The 22,493-nt window shown below is 38.6% G+C and overlaps 1 protein-coding gene across 1 annotated transcript in view; it reads left to right on the forward strand.

The window, feature by feature from the left end:
- The first annotated feature begins 455 nt into the window (after positions 1 to 455).
- Positions 456 to 22,493, forward strand: part of Mgl (low-density lipoprotein receptor-related protein megalin) — a 43,522-nt gene continuing 21,484 nt past the window's right edge. The window contains exons 1-4 of the mRNA XM_076324613.1: positions 456 to 1,046; positions 19,575 to 19,697; positions 21,055 to 21,186; positions 21,954 to 22,205. Coding sequence (XP_076180728.1) covers positions 884 to 1,046; positions 19,575 to 19,697; positions 21,055 to 21,186; positions 21,954 to 22,205 — 670 coding nt within the window. The 5' untranslated portion in view covers positions 456 to 883. The remainder of the gene's footprint in view (positions 1,047 to 19,574; positions 19,698 to 21,054; positions 21,187 to 21,953; positions 22,206 to 22,493) is intronic.

Genomic DNA, 22,493 nt, shown 5'->3' on the forward strand with positions numbered 1-22,493 from the left:
GCTTAAAATGTAATTATTAACAGATTAGTCATCTTCCTGTATCGCCATATTAACTTGCCCAGCGAACAAGATTCAATATTGTTCGGATTCGAAAGGAATTTTTGTGTGTGCTCTTTAATTTAAACCGAGTTCAATGATTTTTACATTAAATTTGTAATTATCTATAATTTTCATTCGATAGAATTTATTCCTTCGCGAAATGACAATCCTTGCAAAAAAAAGAGTTAAAAAAGAATGATCTCAAAGTGTCTCATAAATATCGTCCCTGGTTGATTATTCTATTTTACGTCTATTTAATATCCGTGTCACAACTATCGCAGGTATTTCAGTCTCCAAAACTATTACAATACAGGACTTACCACACGTGGTCCTTAGGACCCCTTCTCCGCGCATGTGCCGTAAATCCTGTCCCAAGAAGGAACCCCTCCACCAGACAAGAGTGCGCGTTTCAGAGTTAGTCGTTCGCTGACCGCGGCCGCGTGAACTTCGTACGCGCGAGCCATGAACTGATCATCTCAAGAATCGCTCGTGATTCTCGCGTTCTTTTATTTCTCACCCTTCTTCGTTTTTTTTTTTTGTCTATCCCGAGAATTTCACGCCCTTCGCTTTGATAACAGTATAACGCGTAACGTCGTTTCGTTGTGAATATCGTCACGATTCTCACCTAGAAGGGGAGAGCAATTCTCGTACACCCTACCGTTTTCGTATCGATAAATATTCCTCTCGACGACTACGCTGCTTCGCTTTCGATTCGAGTGCATCCCGAACGGAAGCGGAGTTTTTCATCCTGGTCGTAGAGTGTACCTCGGGAATCGTGGTACCGGCAGAACAGTGGAGACAAAAATTGCAGTGTTAAACGGTGTGCGGTGAGAAGGACGGTGCGATGGCAGTGGCTGCGGGGCCACGCTGGCCACGCACGCTCCTCCTTGGTGATAAACTCGCTTCCGGGAATAGTTTCGGAACGACAACTCTGTGCTCGGTCTTTGCCGGACTTCCGTTGATCCTAGTCCTCGCCGCTGTCGTGCAGGTCACCGCCATCAGGTTGGGTAAGTGGTTTTCCTTTAGCCTTAACTACTTCGAGAGGGGGGGGGGGGGATTTCTTTCCGACGATCTATCCATATTTAAAAAAGTACGCGATAATATACGAATCGAAGATTATTTTCGAATCAATTCGAGTAATGCATAGTATTTTACACCATTCGAACAGTATGTGTACCTTCAAGTGTTTCGATGTAAGTCAGTCGAGCACCCCCAATCTTACGAGAATGTATCTTCCAAATTTTTTGAAGACCGGATACGATAACCTTAAGCGAGTATTAATCAACGAAGTGTATCCGCGTTTAGTGGAATCAATTTTAAATTAGAGAGCTTTCGGTTTTGCGTGTTTCTTCGTTTTTCGAACGTAATATCTGGAAGGAAAAGTCTAGAGCGTTAGATAATTCTAGTATTTGCTAGCATTTCGCGGACTTTCATATTAACTAATTACCAATTCTACAAAGTCAGATGTGCACACTCTCACTTGCCTTTGTTCCGTCGGATGAATGGAGATCTGTTTGCTTGTACGAACAAGACCCAATTGAATTTCTTCTCTCTCTCTCACACCCCCGGGCGTATATTTCGGTTTATATTTGGTAGTTTAGAGAAGTATAGAATTTTTTTTGTCGAATGGTTTGCGTCGAGTGTAGGCGCTACACCCTGTTAACGGTCAACTGTTCTTTTCGTTTAATTTTTAACAGAGATTGTATTTTGAATGGTTATTTTCTGAAACATTCAAATTTCACTACTGATTATTCGAAGAAAGAGCTATTCACCATGGATGATACGATGCCGAAAGAATTACATGTTGATGCAATCTGCATGACCTCGAAATTACTTGTATGACCCCCTTCAAGGCCATTAGTACTACCGAGTTCGAAGCTCGATTATTTCTTTATATGTACTACGACGGAAGGTAGATGCCTGTACACGTATATTATAATTTTCCACCATCGTTGAATCCAGAAAAAAGCAATTTATTAAAATCAGTAATCTTGATAACGGAAAAAATCATTTTTCGAATTAAAACAGAATGAAAGATCACCAGAATGTGATGTGCCGGGAATGTTGAAATTGCGCGCGCGAAAAGAATTTTTATGATGTAATTCGCGATATTAAAAGATTAATGTAAGAAAGACGTTTGTTTGTTTGTTTTTTTTGCGCACTTTTTGCACGAATTGTCGCGCTGGCGTGAAATTCCAAGAGCGGTTGACGGTTAGAACATGCTATTCTCGATCTAATTCTGGTTCTGTTACAAACTCCTAGTCGAGATTGCGGTCGTTTTTGCATCGAAGCATCTCTTGGCGCTGCTTTCTCCGCTCCCCGCTAGGTGTGCGACTTATCGCGTGCTTTTCCTCGAGCGTCCGACTTTTTAAAAATCCTACCTCGCTTGAGAATGCAGCTAACGAATCGAGTTGAATTTACCGTTACCTGTTACCGCGCGACTTTTGTTTCGTGTAATAAGATCCTAATCTCTGGGATTCTGATAGTCATTAGAAGCTCAGTGTCTCCCGAAATAAAGTAAACCGAGTCGTGAAATTTTGTAGCATTCAGATTCGGAATAATTCGTTGAACATTTCTCGGTTGAAACGTGTATCAATTTCGTCCACAAATGTGTACAGGGATTAAATCGAAGTCTAGTTTTAAAATATCGATAATAAGCAATTCGAAGGAAAAGAAGAATGGTAAACATTGACCTCGTGATTCGATGATGACTTTTACCGAAGATAAAACATAAAAGTCAACCTTTCCGACTAGAAAAGGTTAAATTTAGCAGTCGTCGAATTACTGACCGTCTTTCTACGCTTGCCATTTCTGCGCAGCCACAATGCAATTAAGTGGATTACACGGAGTGCATATCTCGAAAATCCACACACACACACAAGGCAGACACGATACGGAACCGTTTCTCTTATTAATCTTCCGATGGTGCATACTTTAGGTACTTGAGTACTTGGTGTGTAAATTGAATTTTCGTTGAATACTCTTATTTTTTTAATACTTTTTCTTTCTTTCTTTCGACATTCTTTCATTTCGAATAAACGCAATTGAAAAATGTTATAATTTTGATATCGTTACAATGTTAAAACATAAAATTTTTGTTACAAAGAAGGATTAATCAAGTGTTCGGGTGGAGCGTTGCGACATCTTGGCACAGTTTCGCAAAAAATTCATTTGTCGGCAAAATAAAGAAATATGTGTGCCGGTATCTTATTTCTTTCGATAAACTTTGCATTCGTCGAAATAATTGTGTCGCATTAAGTGGAAAATTACATTTCTGTAATATTTATGAAGTTATATTGCCACTTAAGCAAAATACTCGGAACGCATTGAACATGTTTTCTTATTCAATCCCTAATCCGTTTGAAGAAGTGACGAAGGCTTGGAAGATTGTGGCGGCAAACGAAATAAACACAGACGAACTCGCGTGGCCACGCAATCTTTACGAAACCGGTTCCACTTGTATCGTTTGTGTAGTAAGCCGATCAGAACTTTTCGAGAACCGAAAGATGTGCTCGTTTGTTCGTGGAAACTCGTTCCTCGTTTCTAACCTATTGTTTGTTCTTGCCAGTTTCTCATGTGGCTTGAGAGGTGGTTATGGGACTCGAAAGTATTCAATTTCGTAACAGGTATCGTGTGTCGATAATTACACGAATTTAATACCACCGATAGTTTTATGTGAAAGTACAACGTCGAAGAATTGTGACGATTTTATCGAAAATTAACGCAATCGGATAAATTTTGGTCGCTACGGTCAACGTTTTATCCAATTTTAGCCGAAACAGTCGGATGATCGATACGATCGTAGCGGCTCTCGTAACGCCGCGTCTAATGTGCCATCCACAGATCCGAGTTTTATGGAGAGAGGAAAACCGGTTTTTCGAACTCGTAGTAAACATGACCAACAGAATGCTCCGAATTCTCGAGGATTCTCATATTCGTGGGTTCCAGTCTTTCACAAAAATTTCCATGCCCAAGCACGCGATTTAATTTATATCTTCGATCAAAGATTCTTGCGTGTCTGAAGTTTGTTCCCACGTTTAAGCACATCTATCAAACGCAATCATTTTCAATGTTTCTATCGTTCAGAACGATATTTACCGTAGTTGACAAAACACGTTCTTTTTAATGTAATCTTTGCAGCAGTTAACATTCACACGAGTAATACACCGTGTAATGTAATCGTTAAATACACGCAGGAAACACGATATTGCGTAAACGTTTATTATTTTTAATTAAATGTTAGATAAAGTACAAATTAGCAGAAAGCAATTATCGACTGTTGAATGAAATTTAATTAATGAACGTTTTACTTGGGGGACATATTTTACCACGATTGCAGCGATTCTAATGGAAACTTCTATGTACATATGTAATAGGTTGCTCAATAAGTTTCGTCGTTCGATAAGAAATGGAGCTGTAGGTTCGTCGTTTTATTTTTCTAAAGATGATACCACTGTTTGATGAATGTAGTATTTTTTTTTTACAATGGATAAAACGACAAAATTTATTGAACAACCTAGTATACTCGTGTCTGACGGAATTGAAAGCACGTTGTTGCGAGCCAGGGATTTAAATGCCTTGGCCTTGAAAGATTAAACGTCAATCCAGAAACGTCAACTTTCGAAATATAAACGATAATTTTCGGGTCAGCTAGAGATCGAGCTTTATCGATAGATAATTGAAATCAAAGATCGACAAAATAAGGAAAAATGTGTCTGCGAAAACAAATTACTAGAATCTTCATTTGCGACACTGCGAACAAAGTTGGCAGACCTTGAAGTGATTTGTCGATTCTCGTGATTTGAAATTCCAAGTTGAAATTAAACGAGGGCAGTTCGACAATTCTTTCATGTTTCCAGCTCGAAAGAATTCGATAAAAACGAATTCAGAAAAAAAAATGTTTTTAAACGCTAGATTTCGGTAAGGTGTTTCGATATGTATTAAAATATTTTTCATTCAGCAGTCCAGATCGTCGAACTACCGAAAACGACCATTTCAAAGAAAAAGTCTACGTACGGCTACAGATCTGTGTAACTTGAACCGTTCCAAATTGTGAGATCGCGGTATTGTATTTCGACTTGCGTTTCTCCTGAGACACAATTTCCTGTGTTCAAAGTCGTTTCTGGATTGTGATGACAGGTGTTGAATCGAATGTTGAAACCCAATGTCGATCGTGTTGCATTAGTTGACGACTATGTAGGTTTAAAATTTGACGATGGAAACATTTTTAAATTCGTCGACTTGATAACATTTTGAAAATTGACGATCAAGATGTTTCGAAATCTGATAAATATTCAAAATATTGGATGGTGGATTCAGCATTGCGCAATTGTATGCTACAATTATTTCAAATTTTGACGACCCAATATTTTCAAATTTGATTGCAGAATATGATAATTATAACATTGGTAGTTGCAAATGTGTAGTTATATATATTTGTATATAATTGTATATATTGCCTCTATTAAAATGCATGCCTTTCCAACGGAACGGTACGTTAATTCATAATTCACTCGTTAATTAAACGTTATGATCTGTGATTTTAATTCACAACAGCTTGTATCATTAACTCTCGCACAGTTTTGGATATCGTACTACAGACGGTAGGTTCCTGGATCCATTTTGAGTTAAATATTTTTATTCATTAAAAGGCGTTTGGAAGAATGAATTTTGGCCCACGCAGTTCGCCTTGTCAGATCTAACAAACACGGTTGAAGTAAATAATAAGATGAAAAGTTTGGCGAAATTATTGAGGAGGCGGGTCAAAAAGCTCGGGTTGTGATAAATACCGTTCTTGTGTGTGTTGTATTTATGTGTATATGTTTTGTATGTTTTGTGTAAAAACGATAAGTATCATTTTTGTGTTTTCTTTTTATGCAGCAAATAAAGTTAACTCACCTTTAGTGAGTAAGGACATTTTATTTAAAAGTTATTTAGATTCCAATATGCGTTTTCACGCGTGAAATGTAATTAATTCGAATCGATAAATAACACAAAAAAAACTGTTCATCCACACGGAATTGACACTCCAGTACACCGTGTCTTTTTCTGAAAGAAGGGGAGAGAAACTTTCTCCTTCTTTGGAAGAAGAAAGAAGGAATCAGAGCTTGCAAATTCAAGCAACTCTCGAGTGCCAAGGTTCTTGGGTTTCATCGACCCACTGATTCGTGCCACTTCTTTTTCTCGTACTAATAACTGCACGCGCAACGTGCACGAGGATCTACCAGCCTCGATACTTATCGATAACAATGATATTAACCGCAATAATAATCCAGATTACATAAAAAATACGAGTTACCAATTCACGAACATTGGAAGGCCCACTTGGATAAAAAATTGGTCACACGTCGTTTCTAGTACACGTAGCGATCGATTGTTGCAAAAATTCGTTCGACGAAATTAACGGAATTCGTTATTTTTCGATAAAAACTTAATTGGGATACTTGGTCGACGATGACTTTTGTGCTTTCTCAACGATCATGAGTTTGATGATTTTCATCGATGTACCGCTAGCCTCTTGTGTATTCAGGAAACATCGTTTCCTTTGACCTCAAAGAAAAAACGAAGCACGCGCGTATCTAGATATTTTTATTTGCTTAGACTAGCGTTTTTTAATGTGGACGACAGCACCCATAGACGGGAGGGGAGCAGTCTTTTAAGGATTTGGTAAAATAACTATAAACATTACGAGTATGGAATCACCGAAGCGTGTAAGTTTAATTTTATTAAGTACATAAATCATTAATTGTTGAACACTATTGTCGTCGGTGAAAATACATTCAATAGTTAATTTGTGGAAATTACGGTAATGTGTGCTCTTTATATTGTGAAATGCGGTTTCTTATATCGGAAGAGGCAATGTTTTTACGTTAATGTGAGTACAATAGCTGTATGGTGTTCCATAGATTCATACTGTTTTTATTTCTTATGAATAAAAAGTATAGGAATATTAAAATAGCACGAATAACGAGTTCAATGAATTGCTTTTCCGTCTATGTAAGGCATTGATGATTTATGCAATTCTCACAAGAACGTTATATGTCTGAATAATTAGTAGTAACTATTACAAATTTTGTTTATGTTAAGTATTACTGCTATTTTAACACATTACGTGTTAAATACGTGTCAGTACGTTTCTTGCAGTTGCTGCCCGACGACCGAAGATGTCATAAGCGGTTACTTATAGTGCTGAAATCTTATATACCTTGCATGAAATATAAGCCTCACTTATCTTAATTTTCTACTAGATTTGTTTGTCTTGTCCTATCTCTTTCTGTTAGACTTGTTTATCAGTGACTTTATAATGTTTTCTCGTCGTGTTCAGTTAGAGCGTTATTTGATTAATCGCGTGTAATATAATTCTATTTGGATAGTCGCGTACAATTTTATATCAGTGGTAAACTAAATCTAAATTTCTTCCTTAAGAAATAAAATAACCAGAGAATTTCTATGAGCACATTATATTGTCGCGTTAGTGCGATATTTTGTCAGCATAAGCGTGAAACAGACGGCGGGGTTGCGCCGAGTGAAAGAGGTCATTTTTATCATTTAATTTTGTGCTTAGTGATTTTCTTTTTATCGTAGTTTATTAATATACTAGACATTTCTCTTTGGAAGAGTATTATCTATCAATTTGAATAGTTTATGTTTAATAGTTTTTATTTTGAATTATTTTTCGTAAAAATTCCTCGTCCTTGTTTTGTACTTGTGAAATTTTTGTCCATTCGAAGCATCCTGTAGAAAAAGTATTTTTGACATTATAATCTACTATAACGCTATCGTTCGATCGTGGCTTTCTGTAAAATAATAATAATATACAACAAAATGGTTAGTAAAATAATAATATATAACAAATTGATTGAAATGGCTTTTAAAGTGAAGGGTATCATTTCTTTGAGTTTTTCAACATAGAAAGAAAATAGACAAGAAAAATTTACGATCGAACGACAAACAGTACATCAAAGAATGTACCGTCAAAATTTTAAGTCAATAAGTTTGCAACATTTCGAGAAATCTTGATAATCAGTTTGGAAAACATAGTTTCGTGATACACGCGTTCAAAGCTACTGATCCGCTTGAACAATCTGACATGCTTTCGAAATATTGTATAACATTGTTTTTTTTTTTTTTTTATTCCGAACGTAAAAATAACATTTTGAGAATGTATTTTTAAATAGTTGAACATTTAAAAAATGTGAACAGAAGTTTTCGATTTTTCAACCTAGCATCGTGGTGAGAGAGAAAGAAGTTTCTCTTCTTAAGTAAGTAACATGAGGGTGTATCGGTGTGTACGTGGGATACATGGTTGAAAAAATTGGAAAATGCTGAACTGGACCGATAGAAATATTTTTATTGAAAAACATAATTCCTTAAGTCTATGATTTGTTAGCTGTTAACTATTTTAATCGAATTGCGATAAATCCACGACTCGTTGATTCGATTCTGTTTGAATGAACTTCTCGAGAATGAAACATTTTGGAATTTGCTTGTTACTTGGCACGAGTTTGTAAGATTTATAGTGGACATTACCGGCGTTGGTGGTTGTAAACAGACGATAACCGTCGATAGTCAGTTAATAATCAAAGCAGTTACTGTTACCGACTTTAATCGCTGACTAATCAACCGAATGCATTGATCGATACGTATAAGCGCACAGTAAGTATCGAGCAACAATTTAAGAAACTCACTCGACTACAAAGGATTAGGTTCGTTCGTCAGAGCGACAGATACCTCGGTTTGAGTCCTATCGGGCGAGTACGGTATTTTAACTTTCGGCGCTGAGACACTGCCACACGTGCGATATACGCGGCACACGTAGAACCGTAACACGATCCTATTTACTGAAAACGTTTTTGCGAGGCTCCAGTTCACGGTCGATGGACTCTCTGAACTCGTGAAAGCTTCGCTATCGCAGTAGATCAAGTTCAACGGTTTCAGTGGAACCTCTAGGGAACAATTTGCCCTAGTTTGTTATGGCAATACATACAGAAATGTATATCCAAGAGAAAATGTGGATGTTGCTTGCGCTTTAATCGCGGATCATCCTAACAGTGAATGCTCATAGGCGTATAAAGTATGCCGTTGTGAGTTATGTACTCACAATCTGTTGGTAAAAACTAAAAGTTCGAAGAATTCATTCAGTGAAAAGCTACTTGCAGTGCTGTGCAAGTAGATAACGGTCGTTTCGTTTGTTTCCATTAATCGTTATATCCCTCGGCCGATTAGTATTTACCCGATACAGTTAATTCTTGTTCGTTTCAGCCGTTGGTCAATACATCGTTTGGATCGTTCTCGAAAAAAATGAACGAACAATGTAGAGTTACATTTTCTTCTAGAAGTTTTCGTTCTCGAGTAAATGAAGTTCGAAGGTACGCGGGGGCCGCGCGTTCTTCTCGATTCGCGTGAACTCGTGGCACACGTATTTTGAAGCTCGATTTTTTCAGAAACGAAAAATCTTACACGAAAACGTTACGCAACATTTTTCACTCCTTTTTCCCACCGTGGAATCGCACACCATCGAGTTCCGTCGTGTATCGTTTAGAGATATTGCATGGTGTTTGGTAACGAACGCTGTTCCACGCTACTTGCGCGCGAAATGTCGTCTAGCAAAACGGTCGTAGGCGAAATATCCTGGCCGATACCCCCTGAGTTGAGCAAGTCAACCAGGTTGGCAGGTTCGAGGCTGGCAGGTAAAGTCGGTAGGCGGGCCGAGGTTCATCGACCTCGGCCTAGCGGCCGACCGGATAGCGGGACCATGCCTCCCCGATTCTACGTTCTCCTTCTGTCTTCTGTACACCTTTCTTCCTTCCCTTCTATTTCTCTCAGTTGTCTCTTACTTCTTTGTTTCTATGTTCTGCACGCTTCACACGTCGCGATACAGCAGCTCGGCTCCCAGTCTTTCGGATACCAGACAAGAGATCCTCTCGAAATTTTTTTTCGTTTTCCCTATGAAAATTCGTCCATTGATTCGTCCTGCACGGGAGAAATGAGTCGAAAATAAACGAAACACGGTTTGCTCGTACGAGGCACGATTTTTAAGAAAAGTTATTTCGAGGACGAGCGTATCGAACGTGAGTCGCTACGTGGTTTCAGATTTATTTTATTTATTTATTTATTTATTTTTTCTTGTTTAAACGAAGAATCGTACGGAAGGAGTCACTTGTATATTTTCGATTCGTTTTTCCACAGAGAACGATTGTACAATTTTAAGACACCCAGTGGAAGGTAAAATTACAGACCCGGTAATAGTCGCGAGTCGGTGTGATGGATATAGTGAAGCAATAGTAAAGTAAATCGTCAAAGAGAAAATGAACTGGTTAAAGTTTACCAGCGAGCTGACATTAAGAGTTGCAATTCAGTTAACAGCAATTCAGAACCGCTAGATTTGCGCTATTCGAGTTCTCTTGTAGTCCCATGGGTGAAAGTTGTAGTTTCCCACGCGACCGACCCATGGACGAATCAATGGGATCCCTGAACTTTTATGTACATAACGTGTCTACATATTTATCCGATCGTTCATTCATTTATATGTTTATTCACCGTTATGTTTTATAACGAATTAATAAATTATTCAAAGCTGCCTCGCGCTGGATTTACTCGGTGTATCGTTAACGCGGTTTCGTTGTTCACTTTATAATTTTTTCGTATCGTTCTTCCGTCCAGTATTTGTCGTACAATCAACGACTAACCGTCAATACGACGATGGAACGTGACTTTTCGCGCGAAAATAAATCGAAAGTCTACAAAGAATTTTTGTTCGCACAAGGTTCAGTGCTGCACCTTAATCTACAATAGATTTTCTCGGAAATCGAGGATCGTGTGAAAAAAGAGCGGTTCAATATTTTTTCAAATAAAATTACCGTGGTTCGATCGTATCGTCGATTACAGGACATCCTGCGAAAAGATGCTTTTAAAAGATACGAGCGATCCCAAGCGTAAAAGCTGAAGGCTAGTTTACAGTCTATTAACAAATCTGCCAGTTGGATATGATACAATGGGAAGAAGAAGGGACAGGTTGGTAGAACCTCGGTAAGCAGAACTGTGGGTAAATGTGAATCGCGGCAGACGACCTGGAAACCTTTACGAAGGCGCATCGAGCCACGATCGGAGAATATCAACGAGAAAGAACGCGAATGCCGGGGCTCGCGTTGCCTCTATTCAAGATTCTTAGCTTTTCTTCCCTCGGCTACGACGAAACACTCCTCCTTTCTAATTTACGAGCGACGATGCACGCCCGTTGCGGGATGCGAGTCACACGAGTCGTTTTGGAACTCTCGAAAGGTTCTCGAAGACTCCTCAAAACGTGTCGAGGGACCGCCATGGCCCCCGGTGGCCTTTGTACCTTCGGGAACTTGTCACGAATGGGATACGCGGTGTCCGCTTTAAACCGAACCTTGTAATTCTCGAGGGTATTACTGTCCTACGATAATAGTACCGGAGGCACGGTTCTGTAATGGTATCGTTGTGACCTATCTTGTTCGGTTAAAAAAAAAAAAGTGATTCGATTCGTAGTTAAGCGGTGTGGTTTATGGAAGAGCGAAGAGAAACGTTCGATGCACATCGAAGGCTGACGGTGTTGGCTTTATAAAGCGGAATCGGCTCTAACGAAAGGAAGTGCATTGCGGTGCGCTATGATGGTTGGAATTGGAACAAGCATACACAATAAGCCCCCGTTGCTTGGAACAGTACCGTCGGCGAGCGCTTGTTCGTCCACCAGATCGTCCGCTTCTTTCTCTTAAGAGTAATTATCGAGTGACGTATTTTCGTTCAAGAATTTTCAAACTCGAAGCGCGTAGAATCCACCCGACCGGCCATAGTTTGCGACGAACGGGTGTACTTCAGGTGTCAATTGATCGCATCTACTGGCCGAAAGTTCTAAGTGAATCGAGCAAGTCGGATCAACGAACGATGGTGGCTGGCAGGCAATCGAGACGCACGTAAATAGGTGTGCCATTCAACCGTTCAACTTATACCTACTGTATTTGTAGTACGTGTCTACAAGGCCACGGAGAGACGAATGCTCGATTAATACCGTGGGTGAAGGGAGCTTCTTAAGCGACGTCCACATTGTTCTACTTGTTACGAGACTAATCTTTAGCCTCTTGTACGTAGCGAGGAATACTTTATTTAGTCTTGCGTGTGTACGTTTCTTTCTCAAGTAGGTTTATCGACGTGGTATAATTAGCCGTGTTCTCTGCTTAAAAACAAAGAAAATCTTATAATCAAGAACGGATAACAAAGGCAGAAAGTAACGAGAGAAACTGCTTGTTATTTAAAAAATTTTCCCTCGTTCGAATAGAAAGAGGCTTTTTTTTTCGTATAAATATTGGATTTTGCGTGGGACGACGTTTGTGGACGTTCCACGAATTTAATAGTCATGCGACGATAGAGTCGATAACCTCTCGGTACCTGACAAGCACAAGTTGTACCAGAAATAGCGATCACAGATTAAAATAAATTTAATACAGGAATAGACGTGTGAAAAAAAGAAAACGATCGGATAGTTCGCGTCGATCTCTTTCGTATTAAATGTAACAAAAATTTGTCGAATATCGACTACGCTGATTGTGCGAATACGTACTCGATTTTTTGCGCACGCGTGTCAAAGCTTCTTGCAACTTTCATAGGCGGCACCAAACACGGGGTCGAGCAAAGAAAGCAATGGGAACACAAAAAAGTTTATTTCTTTTTGGCGTTGGTTCTTTGTGATCTTTTGTGGAAGAATCGTGCGAAGATAATTGTCGTGAGAAAAACGAATTCGTCTCTAGTGCCATTTAAGGGCACGCTTTCTATGAAATTACACGGAATTTCCATTTAGACGAAGCCGAGTGTCGGCTATGTGGTTATATCCGCGTGCAACACGTAAATGTTTTCGTGGAAAAATCAGTATACCGGTAATACAAAATGCATTTTACTTGGTCAAATAAAATACCAAAAGAATTCTCCTGTATCGCAGAATGAATAACAAATTGAGCATCGATGCATTATATACCGACGAATCTGTTGGTTACATCATAAATAAAGAACGGTCACTTTTTGACGCGAAAGTTGTCATTGATTGTGACATCTAGCGATAGCTATATGTAACTTTAAGCGATATGTCAAAGCTCAGTGGGTCAATTTCAATTTACATTCAGGCACCTAATGCAATTTTTGAGATAATTCTGTAATTATTTTAGCCTGTCGTTTAAATTAACATACAGGTTGCGCGATAATGGCTAAGAGTCACGGCATTTGATCAGCATTTATTATAAAAATTTACATTAACTTTAGTAACCTCTCATGATAAATATATATTCGAAAACAATGCGTTTATCGGTATTCATATAATCGGTTCGAGAAATTCGTAAAAATATCGTTGACTCTAATGATTAAGCGTTTTAACGATTTTCTACCGACGTAACATTTAAAGAAAGATACGTAACATATTTAATAATAATTGTTAAATTTTCTGACATTAGTGTTATACTTTTCTATCTTATTACAAATATATTTGTATTAGCAAATATGTTCTCCTGGACAGTTTCATAAGAAAATATCCCTCTGAAATGGTACATCGTAGATTACGCTATTATCGATTATTCTATCTCGATTCCAATGTTTAATCGTGTTTGGAAATAACATTATCCGTTTGTACGCGTGTACTATCATTTACCACCTGGATGGCTTATTTCACAGAGGTCTGTTTTACCCTTAAGGAGTATCGGAAATGTAATCCCGGCAAACATCAAAGTTCTCTATTCGATGAGTACCGTCGCCTTGAGCAATTGCAGCAGTCGAAGACACGGGAGAGGGGCGAAATTAAGGTCGTACGTTCGCACCTCATTTCGATATTCGATGGTGAAAAGTTTTTCGGGTCATCGTTCTCTCGTCAAGAGAATCTAGATTGAACGACGGAACCGGGACAAGGTTGTATTTATCGGTCACCCGTTATACGACACACCGAGATTCTTCGATTCCATCGTAGACGCAAATTACGGGCTATTAAATCCAACTTGTCTTTTACCTTTTTTCGTAATTAACGTGCCGCCTCATTCTGCTAGCTCGTTTCACGTTTAAAATCTGTAAATTGTAGCCGAGGAACTTCGAATTTTTGAAACAACAAAGAATCGTGCGAAGTTGGTACGTCCAATGATATGTAATTCAAAAAATGTAATAATATTTGAAGAAATTTGCATTCTTATGTTGGAAAGAAACTATCTATCGACGAGACAAGTAACGGACTTGATTAACACGTAATAATACGTATCGCTTATTAAATTCTTAACAAAATATCTCTTCCGTATACGTGCTAGTCGACCCTGTAAAATCAACGTTCGTTATATCGTTATCGTAGATTAGTTGTGTTTATAATGTACATTGAAGATTCAAATCACAAGAACATGTTCCACTTTCATACATGGGAAAGAAAATGCAATGAGGTCAGCTCGGTTATACGTCAGCAATTAAGGATTAAAACAGATTCTCGTCACCAGCTCGTTCACGTTTCAAAAACAATCACCATTGAGTCATGTTATATTACCAATCTACTGTAACCTATATTTCCCATTACTTTTAAAAGGTACTGGCACGTAGGAACTTTATCATCAAATTACAGGTACAAGTTTTCGCACTATAATCATTCTCGTTTACATAAAGATAGTTACGGTTATTGCATATCGATGTAAACATTTTTAATCGTAGTTACGTTAATGTTTCATCAATTGGGATATTGTTTGAAAATTGTCTCAAAGCACTTGTCTCGTAGTCAAAATTACCCTATAATAATTAGATCTGTAACGGTATACGTACACATAAGACAGCGAGTGAAAGTGATTTCCAACAATTGTGATCTTGAGTACGGGCAAAGAGTAATTACATTCTTATGGTTTATACGACCGCAGCGCTGGCACAACGAAATGCTTTATGTGTTCATCCATCCGCTCTAGTAAGAACGTCAGTAAATATACTAGAATCTCCTTCGCTCAGACTAATTGGACGATCCGTCGAATAGATTATTGTTTCTTTGGAGATGACCGAACTAGTTATCATTGAACTCTGTCCTTTAACTCTATTTAGTATTTAATCTATGAACGTTTCCATCCAGTTCTCAACGTAGATGTCTGAAATGTGATTTGAGATACAATTACCAGCGGACCACAATGTCTTATCTTTGTGTCTTTCTATCATTAATTATGGCAACATCAAAGTCTAGCAGAACGTCAAGTGATTTAAAGTTATCCGTTAAGTTTCTCAAGGAGAGTTTCTCAACACGATTCCCAAGACACCTTAAAATGCCTACAACGAGTAAACCCTGATACTCGTAACGTTGGATCAATGTTAATTCTCGCAAGGAACGCTGCAAAATAATACGTACGTCGTCGCGCCGACAGAGAATTTGTTTATTCCTCGCGTTACAATTGAAAAAGGTATCGAGGGCATACCCAGACACGGGGAATCGGCCCGATAGTCGGAGCGCATCGATTGCGCTCGAGTCGAAGTCGAATCTCGGTGAAATCTCGGGGAATCTATTCACGAAATTCGTTTAAATATTGTACACCAAGGATCGTTCGTATCCGATCGTAAAAGGCGACCGGGGTTCTGAGTAATTTACAAATAATCGTAAGAAGATTGGAGGCCGAAAAGGACGTTGAATTATTCAGAAACCCGCGTCCCCGAATCACCTCTGGGAGTCGAAGTTCCCTCTGGACAGAGAGCCTCCTCTATCGGGCCTCTCGGCTAGAGAAGGTCGCGAGAGGATCGTGCAAAAAAGATCATGCCGAGGAACGAAGGTAGGCGAGTGCACTTCTCCGACTTCCTCTCTCCTCGGCTCTCCTCCTCGTCGAGTCTCGCCGAGTCTGGCCGAGTCTACCGGTGTGCTGTCGGTACCAGGGCGCACCGCCTGGTACGAGCGCTGCACTCTACCTCTCCCTCCCCCTCGTTCCCACTCTTTCCCTCGTGCCCTCTCCGTCCCTCGCGTGTCGCGTTTCTCCGTCCCTCTCGCCAGCGACACAGCGCACCTCCGTTCACGACGTACAACGACGGAGATGAGAAAATTCGCAACCTGCGCGAGACAAATACGAGAGCCGATGTTCCACGCTTTGGCGAACCTTTCCTGTTCGCTCGCGTTGTTCGAGGATTATTCGAAGCAAGTTTTTCTTGGCAACGCGTCCATCGAACCGCCTACACTCGCGCGGTCTTTTTCCATCGACGTCGAACGCCACGCGCGGTCCTAAGTTCGTTCTCGGTATTCCTTCGAATTATTATTGAGAAAAGTTGAAACATCCTCGACACTCGAACGACGTAATTATTATTTTTATGCAAGCGTCGTAAGTTCAAAGCGTGGGTATTAATTGGATGCCTTATTGCACGACAGATCGTTTAAAAATCCCATCTTCCGATCGGTGTTTCGGTTAAGGCGGTTCGTTTTCAAGGATTATTGTAACCGACATAACGACGAAAAGGGATTCGATCGGAACGCGTTATTCGCGTAGTCGATTCACTTTGAATGCAATATTTATTCCGATATAGTATTCTCAATCCTTTGAATACTCTACTTTTTACTCTGATTGTAAAAATTATTAAAACGGAGCGGGAAACTATTTTTGGGGAGCTTAGAAATTTCTATAACAAATGTATATTTTGTATAAACGCGTACACGTTTTATATATGCGCCCGCTCGAAATACTGTAGCGACGAATAAATACAATGTTTCGAGATTAAAGATAATTACGCGTTTCGTGTCCGAAATTAATGCTTCGATCGTGAAACTTTCGGCGAAAAGAAACAAACATGTGAGAGAAAACGTAGACTGCGCAATAGAAAGCGTTTCGAAAAATGTTTTACGAGGAATTACAAATTATGAACAATCATAAAACGTTCTATTTGTATATTTATAAGTTTACTGAGTATAAATATAGCGCTATCAATGCGTTGAGTACTAAAGTATTAAAATATTGGTAAATGGTATAATGTCGGTGAAAGTAGCTAAATGCGTACGAACTAACTGGAACGTAAGGCCGAAAATAATTCAAACCGCAAAGGGTTACTTCGACTGTTTGAAAGTACGCATAAAAAAACTTAGATAATTTAGATAGTACAGATTGATCGAATGATTTAAATTTTATATACATATATATATATATACATATTTTTTTTATTTCGGATAGTTACTTGCTGTCGAAGTGATTTGTAGCATCAAAATGAAAGTAATTTTAAGAAGCTTGGGTATTTCTTTGACAGATGTTGCCGGAATTACTTCTCCTCTGGCGTATTTACATTAAAAAAAAATCGTCGACAAGTGTAGCAATAAAAGTAATTAAAACCTTTTTAAAATCACGCGATTCTTTCCAACGACAATCATTGCAAAGATTTGTTTCTAAATGTTTAATATGAAAAGCGCGCGTGAGATCAAGCCCGAACGTTGAGAAACGTTTGCGGAACATGTCATCTTCGTGACGGTTAAATCGGTGCTCATTTCAGAGAAACCACTTGTTTTCTTGTCGAGGACACGTTCCTCGTTGAACCGTGACCAGCAACACTAAAATATTTCCGAATCGCAAACCGCAACGAAACACAGCAAAACGAAAACATTGTAAATATTTTCGTTTTATATTTTCGTGGGTCTTACCAGACGGTTATTTACCTTATCATTTGCGCGTTTGAACTCATTTTCTGATTTGCTGCGACGATAAAAATCTTTGGTATACGGATGTTCAATAAATTCTTCGCAAGTATCGGCAGTTGCATTTTATTTGAAACTCGATCGTAACACTTTCGAACACTGATCGCTGCATATTTTAAACGAATTAAGATAAATTCAGTTTGCTCTTAATTCGATCGGAGTTTGCTCGTGGTTTTCTTTCGTGGTTTCGTATACTTTGGACGACTCTTTGTCGTCATCCGAAAAGTATTTCGTAAATGCAACGTCTATCTCTGTAATTTTGAGACAGAAATAGCGTTTGTTATCGGGAGTACGTCATCGAACGAGAAAGGTTAAGCGTCCCGTTGATGTTATCCTTGAAAGGATGCACATATACGGCAGGTAGGTACGTGCTAGATAACCGATTCCAGCTAGATTCCGTTGAGATTCTATCTGGTCGGTGCCAGCCGGTACCGTTCTGTCTCCCATCCCATGTCGACGTTCTTTCGACTTGTAAAAAAATGTATCAACACATTTTTTTATATTCCCTCGGATCGAGTACAAAGATTTTTCAACGAAATAGAAAGCCAATTGGAAACTCCGATTTATTTATTTTTCCTTTTTCTAATTTTAATAAGTATAGAAAAATAAGAAAGTGAGATATCCGAATTAGATAATACCGCGTATCGTAGCTTCTCGTTATACGTGCATTTAGTGAAAACGTCTTGCGTTGAAATTTTGTAATTCGCGCTGGCAATTACGCGTAATTATAATTGCTTGTATACATGCAGCCACGATTGCGAATGGTTCGTTCTCGTGTAAAGAACAGTCGTCGTTTGTTCCACGAATTTCATAGAAAGTATGCCATTTGCATGTAACGCCGACGAATGAAATTCGAAATCGTTGCATTGTTTTTCGTTCACTTTTTTTTTTAAAAAGGAAAAGTAACACTCACGTTCAGCCGAACCACAGTCTCCACGATTTTAATCCATTTAAGCAAAATTCCTCATCGACGGGATCTTCCGAACGGTGTTAAATTAAATTAATCGCAGCTGTCATCTTTTGCATACTAATATCTCGTGCAGTAAGATAACTTTCTTCGCTTTTCGAACATACCGAACGATTTTCACGAATTAATTGGCCATCTAGAAATTTCTACCTGAATTATTACCCGAATGATCGAGTGCTCCGCATCGATCGATAAAACGAGTTTCTCTTGGCTCTAATTTCGAGCTACTTGAACGTTTCGAGTGCTCGGATAGATCTAACTCTAGCCTGTCTCTAGATTACATCCTTCGTCGGGTGCTTGATAACAACAATCATTACCAGATGTAATTATCGCTAAATGTTATTTATTTGTACACGATCGAAATTCCGCATCGCGTTTAAAAGTCCGCGTAGAAAACTGGTTCGCAAGGGAATCGAATACTGTAATCGTTATCATCCTGTTCGTGATACTGAACTGACGGATGATAAATAAACTAAAAAGAAATTCGTTCGAAGCGGATCCTTACGGTCACATAGGAAAGGATTCTCTCGATGCATCTCGAGAGGGAGCTGCCAGCATCTATTGAACCTTTCACCTATCACGCTATGGATGCATTTAGTCACGAGTGTTCCCGCTTCGTCTTAACCAGTTGCTTTCGGATTATTGTTAGCGTGTTCAACAATTCTTAACAAATTCCTGTTAGAAAGTTCTTTTCCCGTTAAGAAAGAGCGTAAAGTTTTAGTATTCGACGAATCGACTGTCGCTAATTTGACGTGTTTTAGAAATATGTGATATTATCGATCGCGTTAGAGAAATTCATATCGGTTCAAATGCGATCAAGTTTGAGAATAATTATGTCGTTAGCATCGTAAGACAGTAATATTTTTACCGAAAAGGTAAAAGTTATTTTTTCTTTCCTTTTTACAGCCGATGGTAGCGAATGTGGTAGCAATAGTTTCAGATGTCTTGATGGGACTTGCATATCGACTACCTTAGTTTGCAACTATCAAAAAGACTGCGAAAGTGCGGAAGATGAGTTCCAATCGTGCCGTAAGTATTACTTTCTCTTTCTTTTCTATATAAATTTACAATGTTTTGCACTTTCGAAATGAAAATTTTAATCAACTACAATACTTTCGATTAAATTTCATTTTCAATTGAACAAAAATTTATTATTATTATTATTTCAATATGAAAAAATCTGCTCATTCGATGATGTTCGGTTGAAACGGGACTGACGGTATACCGTCAATAAGGACGAAATACAAAAGAATGGAAATTGTAATCGGCGACAAAAACGCTTCCGGTGGGAGGCTTTGGATCCTTTTCATTGCGCTTCCGGTTCACGTGAGATTCCCTGGAATATGCGAAACTTCAAGACAAAACAGAACATGTTCGAAACAAAATTACACGTTTGCAAGTTGCGTAACATCAATTTCTTTTGTTTTTGTAACTCGCGAACAAAATTGTATTCTACTCTGGACGGTCGTTTTCGAGATGATTTTTGTAGAGAAAAAAAAGAATGATCGAACAAAAGGGTTCGGTCTTTGTATAGATTTTTCACGTCTCGACCAATTGTAAATATGTTTTGCGTAATTATTTTCAATATTCCACGAGCTAGAGATCGTTGCGTAGATCGCGTTCGGAAATTTCGAAATGTTCCATCGTTGTCAAAATTTGTGGAATTGTATTAAATCCATCGTTAAATATTCGTTTTTTTTTTTGCGTATGTGTCTTACAATATATTTCTAATAAATCGTTCCGAGATAGATCTTCGTAAATAGGCTTATCGTCGATTTTGTAATTTTTCTCTATATTTCGAAATGGTGATCTATTCGTTCCTTAAGTTTACTCTCCACACCCTTTTTGCGTAACAACGATGCCTTTACCATATGGCATTAGATTCAACAAAACTTGAAATGCGTCACTGACGTCATCAGTAATGTACTTATGTACAGTAATATACTTGACATCTGTCTCATAAAACGCATGTGACTCCTATATGCTTACGGATCATCGTTTTAATCTTTCCCTTGCGATGATCTTAAAAGAAATCGGAATGTTTTCAGGTAATTTTTGTGTAATTACAAAGCCAACGTATTGTACAATTTAATTGATCCAAATTCAGTTTTCTGTGACTTTCTATTTTTATTTGGTTTTTGTAATTTAAATACAAATTGAAATTATCCTTTGATGGTAAACGTTGTTAGACATTTATACTGAAAGCGATATTAGTCGCTACTGATAAATTCCTATTCGGTATTGTGTCGATCAGCATGTCATAGCACATGCCTAATCAATACGGGAATTACGTATCAGTATCAGATTACCGAATCGATAAGAATAAAATCGTCACGACGGATCGATTAAAACGTAGTTTGCTAATTAATCGAATTCTCGTTTTTAGCACCACCTGATTGTGAGGCCGGGCAGATCACCTGTGGCCAGTACATTTTCAATAAGACTTATTGTATACCTCCACATCAGCGATGCGACATGACCGTTGATTGCGTCGATGGAACCGACGAAGCCGGCTGTAGTGAGTATTTATTAATTTATTCAGGATGAGTCATCGTCCAAACTTGGAATCTATATTATTTTGTAAACAGCTGATATTATAGGAAATAAAGTGGAACGAAGCAGTATACAATGCTTCATATTGCGGTAAATGCAGAAAGCATACTTTGAATCTAGTCCGGGGTCATGATCTTTGTAGCAATGGAGGTCATCTTTCATTTCTTAATAGGAGTAGTAGCATTTTGTATTGTATCGAAAGATAATACTAACGAATGTCTCTTACAGGATTTATATTTACGTCTGTAAGAATAATCGAAGGTACGCATTAGTAGGTACGTTGTTGTTACAACTTCGATGAATTTATAAATTACAAATAACAAACTTCTAAAGTACTCGATTTTGATAATGCGTCGATATCGAACAATTACAATTTGGAATATTTTTGCTCTTGTATTATACATCGAATTATGATTTTCTAAGGGACACTTGTTAGAATGTTAGCATGTTCGATAAACTTCTTTCAATATATGTATACATAAAAATCGTGCTTTAAAGTCGATAATGTACACACCTTCGTTACTCCAAGGATCAAAGGTTCAAACAAGACTCGAACGATGCAGTATTATCGACTTTTTATAATATTCATAGTTTACAGAATATATATTAGGTTCTAATCACTCACCACGATACTGTTCTTGAACGATGCAACGAACAGGAGTACAGTTTTGAAATTTTCGCGTAAGATGGGAACATTGTTGGGAAAAATTGCTGACTGAAATTATGAAAAAGATTACAGAAAATGCCAACCGGACGATTTTCGGTGTGGCGGGACGACGCCGGAGCTGTGCATCCCAAAGGAAAAATGGTGCGACGGATACCTGGACTGTCGAAACGGTCGGGACGAGGAGCAGTGCGATACCTCGAAACCAGCCTGCCGATTAGATCAGTTCAGGTGTAATTCCACGTCGCGTTGCATCGAACAGCCAGCCAGGTGCAACTACAAGGACGATTGCGGAGACAACAGCGACGAGGAGAATTGCAGTATGTTTAATACTCATGTACCGCTTGCCGGGTATTGTCGATAATCAAAATTCGATACGAAAGTGAATTAGATAACCTCGATGTTGGTTTGAATCGTTTAGAAAGTTGATTGCTAAGTGGACGTTAAATATTTTGGTTTCTCAAGGCCATTAACGAGGGAGGATCAATCCCACTGTATCACCTTTGCTCTATCGTTTATTTTAAAACCGATAAGAGACAAATGGAGACGCGTCGGGTTAACGATAGAAAAGATGTCTCTGAAAGAGAAATTAAAAAGTAAATGCAGGC

Source organism: Ptiloglossa arizonensis, chromosome 12 (genome assembly GCF_051014685.1).
Source record: "Ptiloglossa arizonensis isolate GNS036 chromosome 12, iyPtiAriz1_principal, whole genome shotgun sequence".
NCBI classification, from domain to species: Eukaryota; Metazoa; Arthropoda; class Insecta; order Hymenoptera; family Colletidae; genus Ptiloglossa; species Ptiloglossa arizonensis.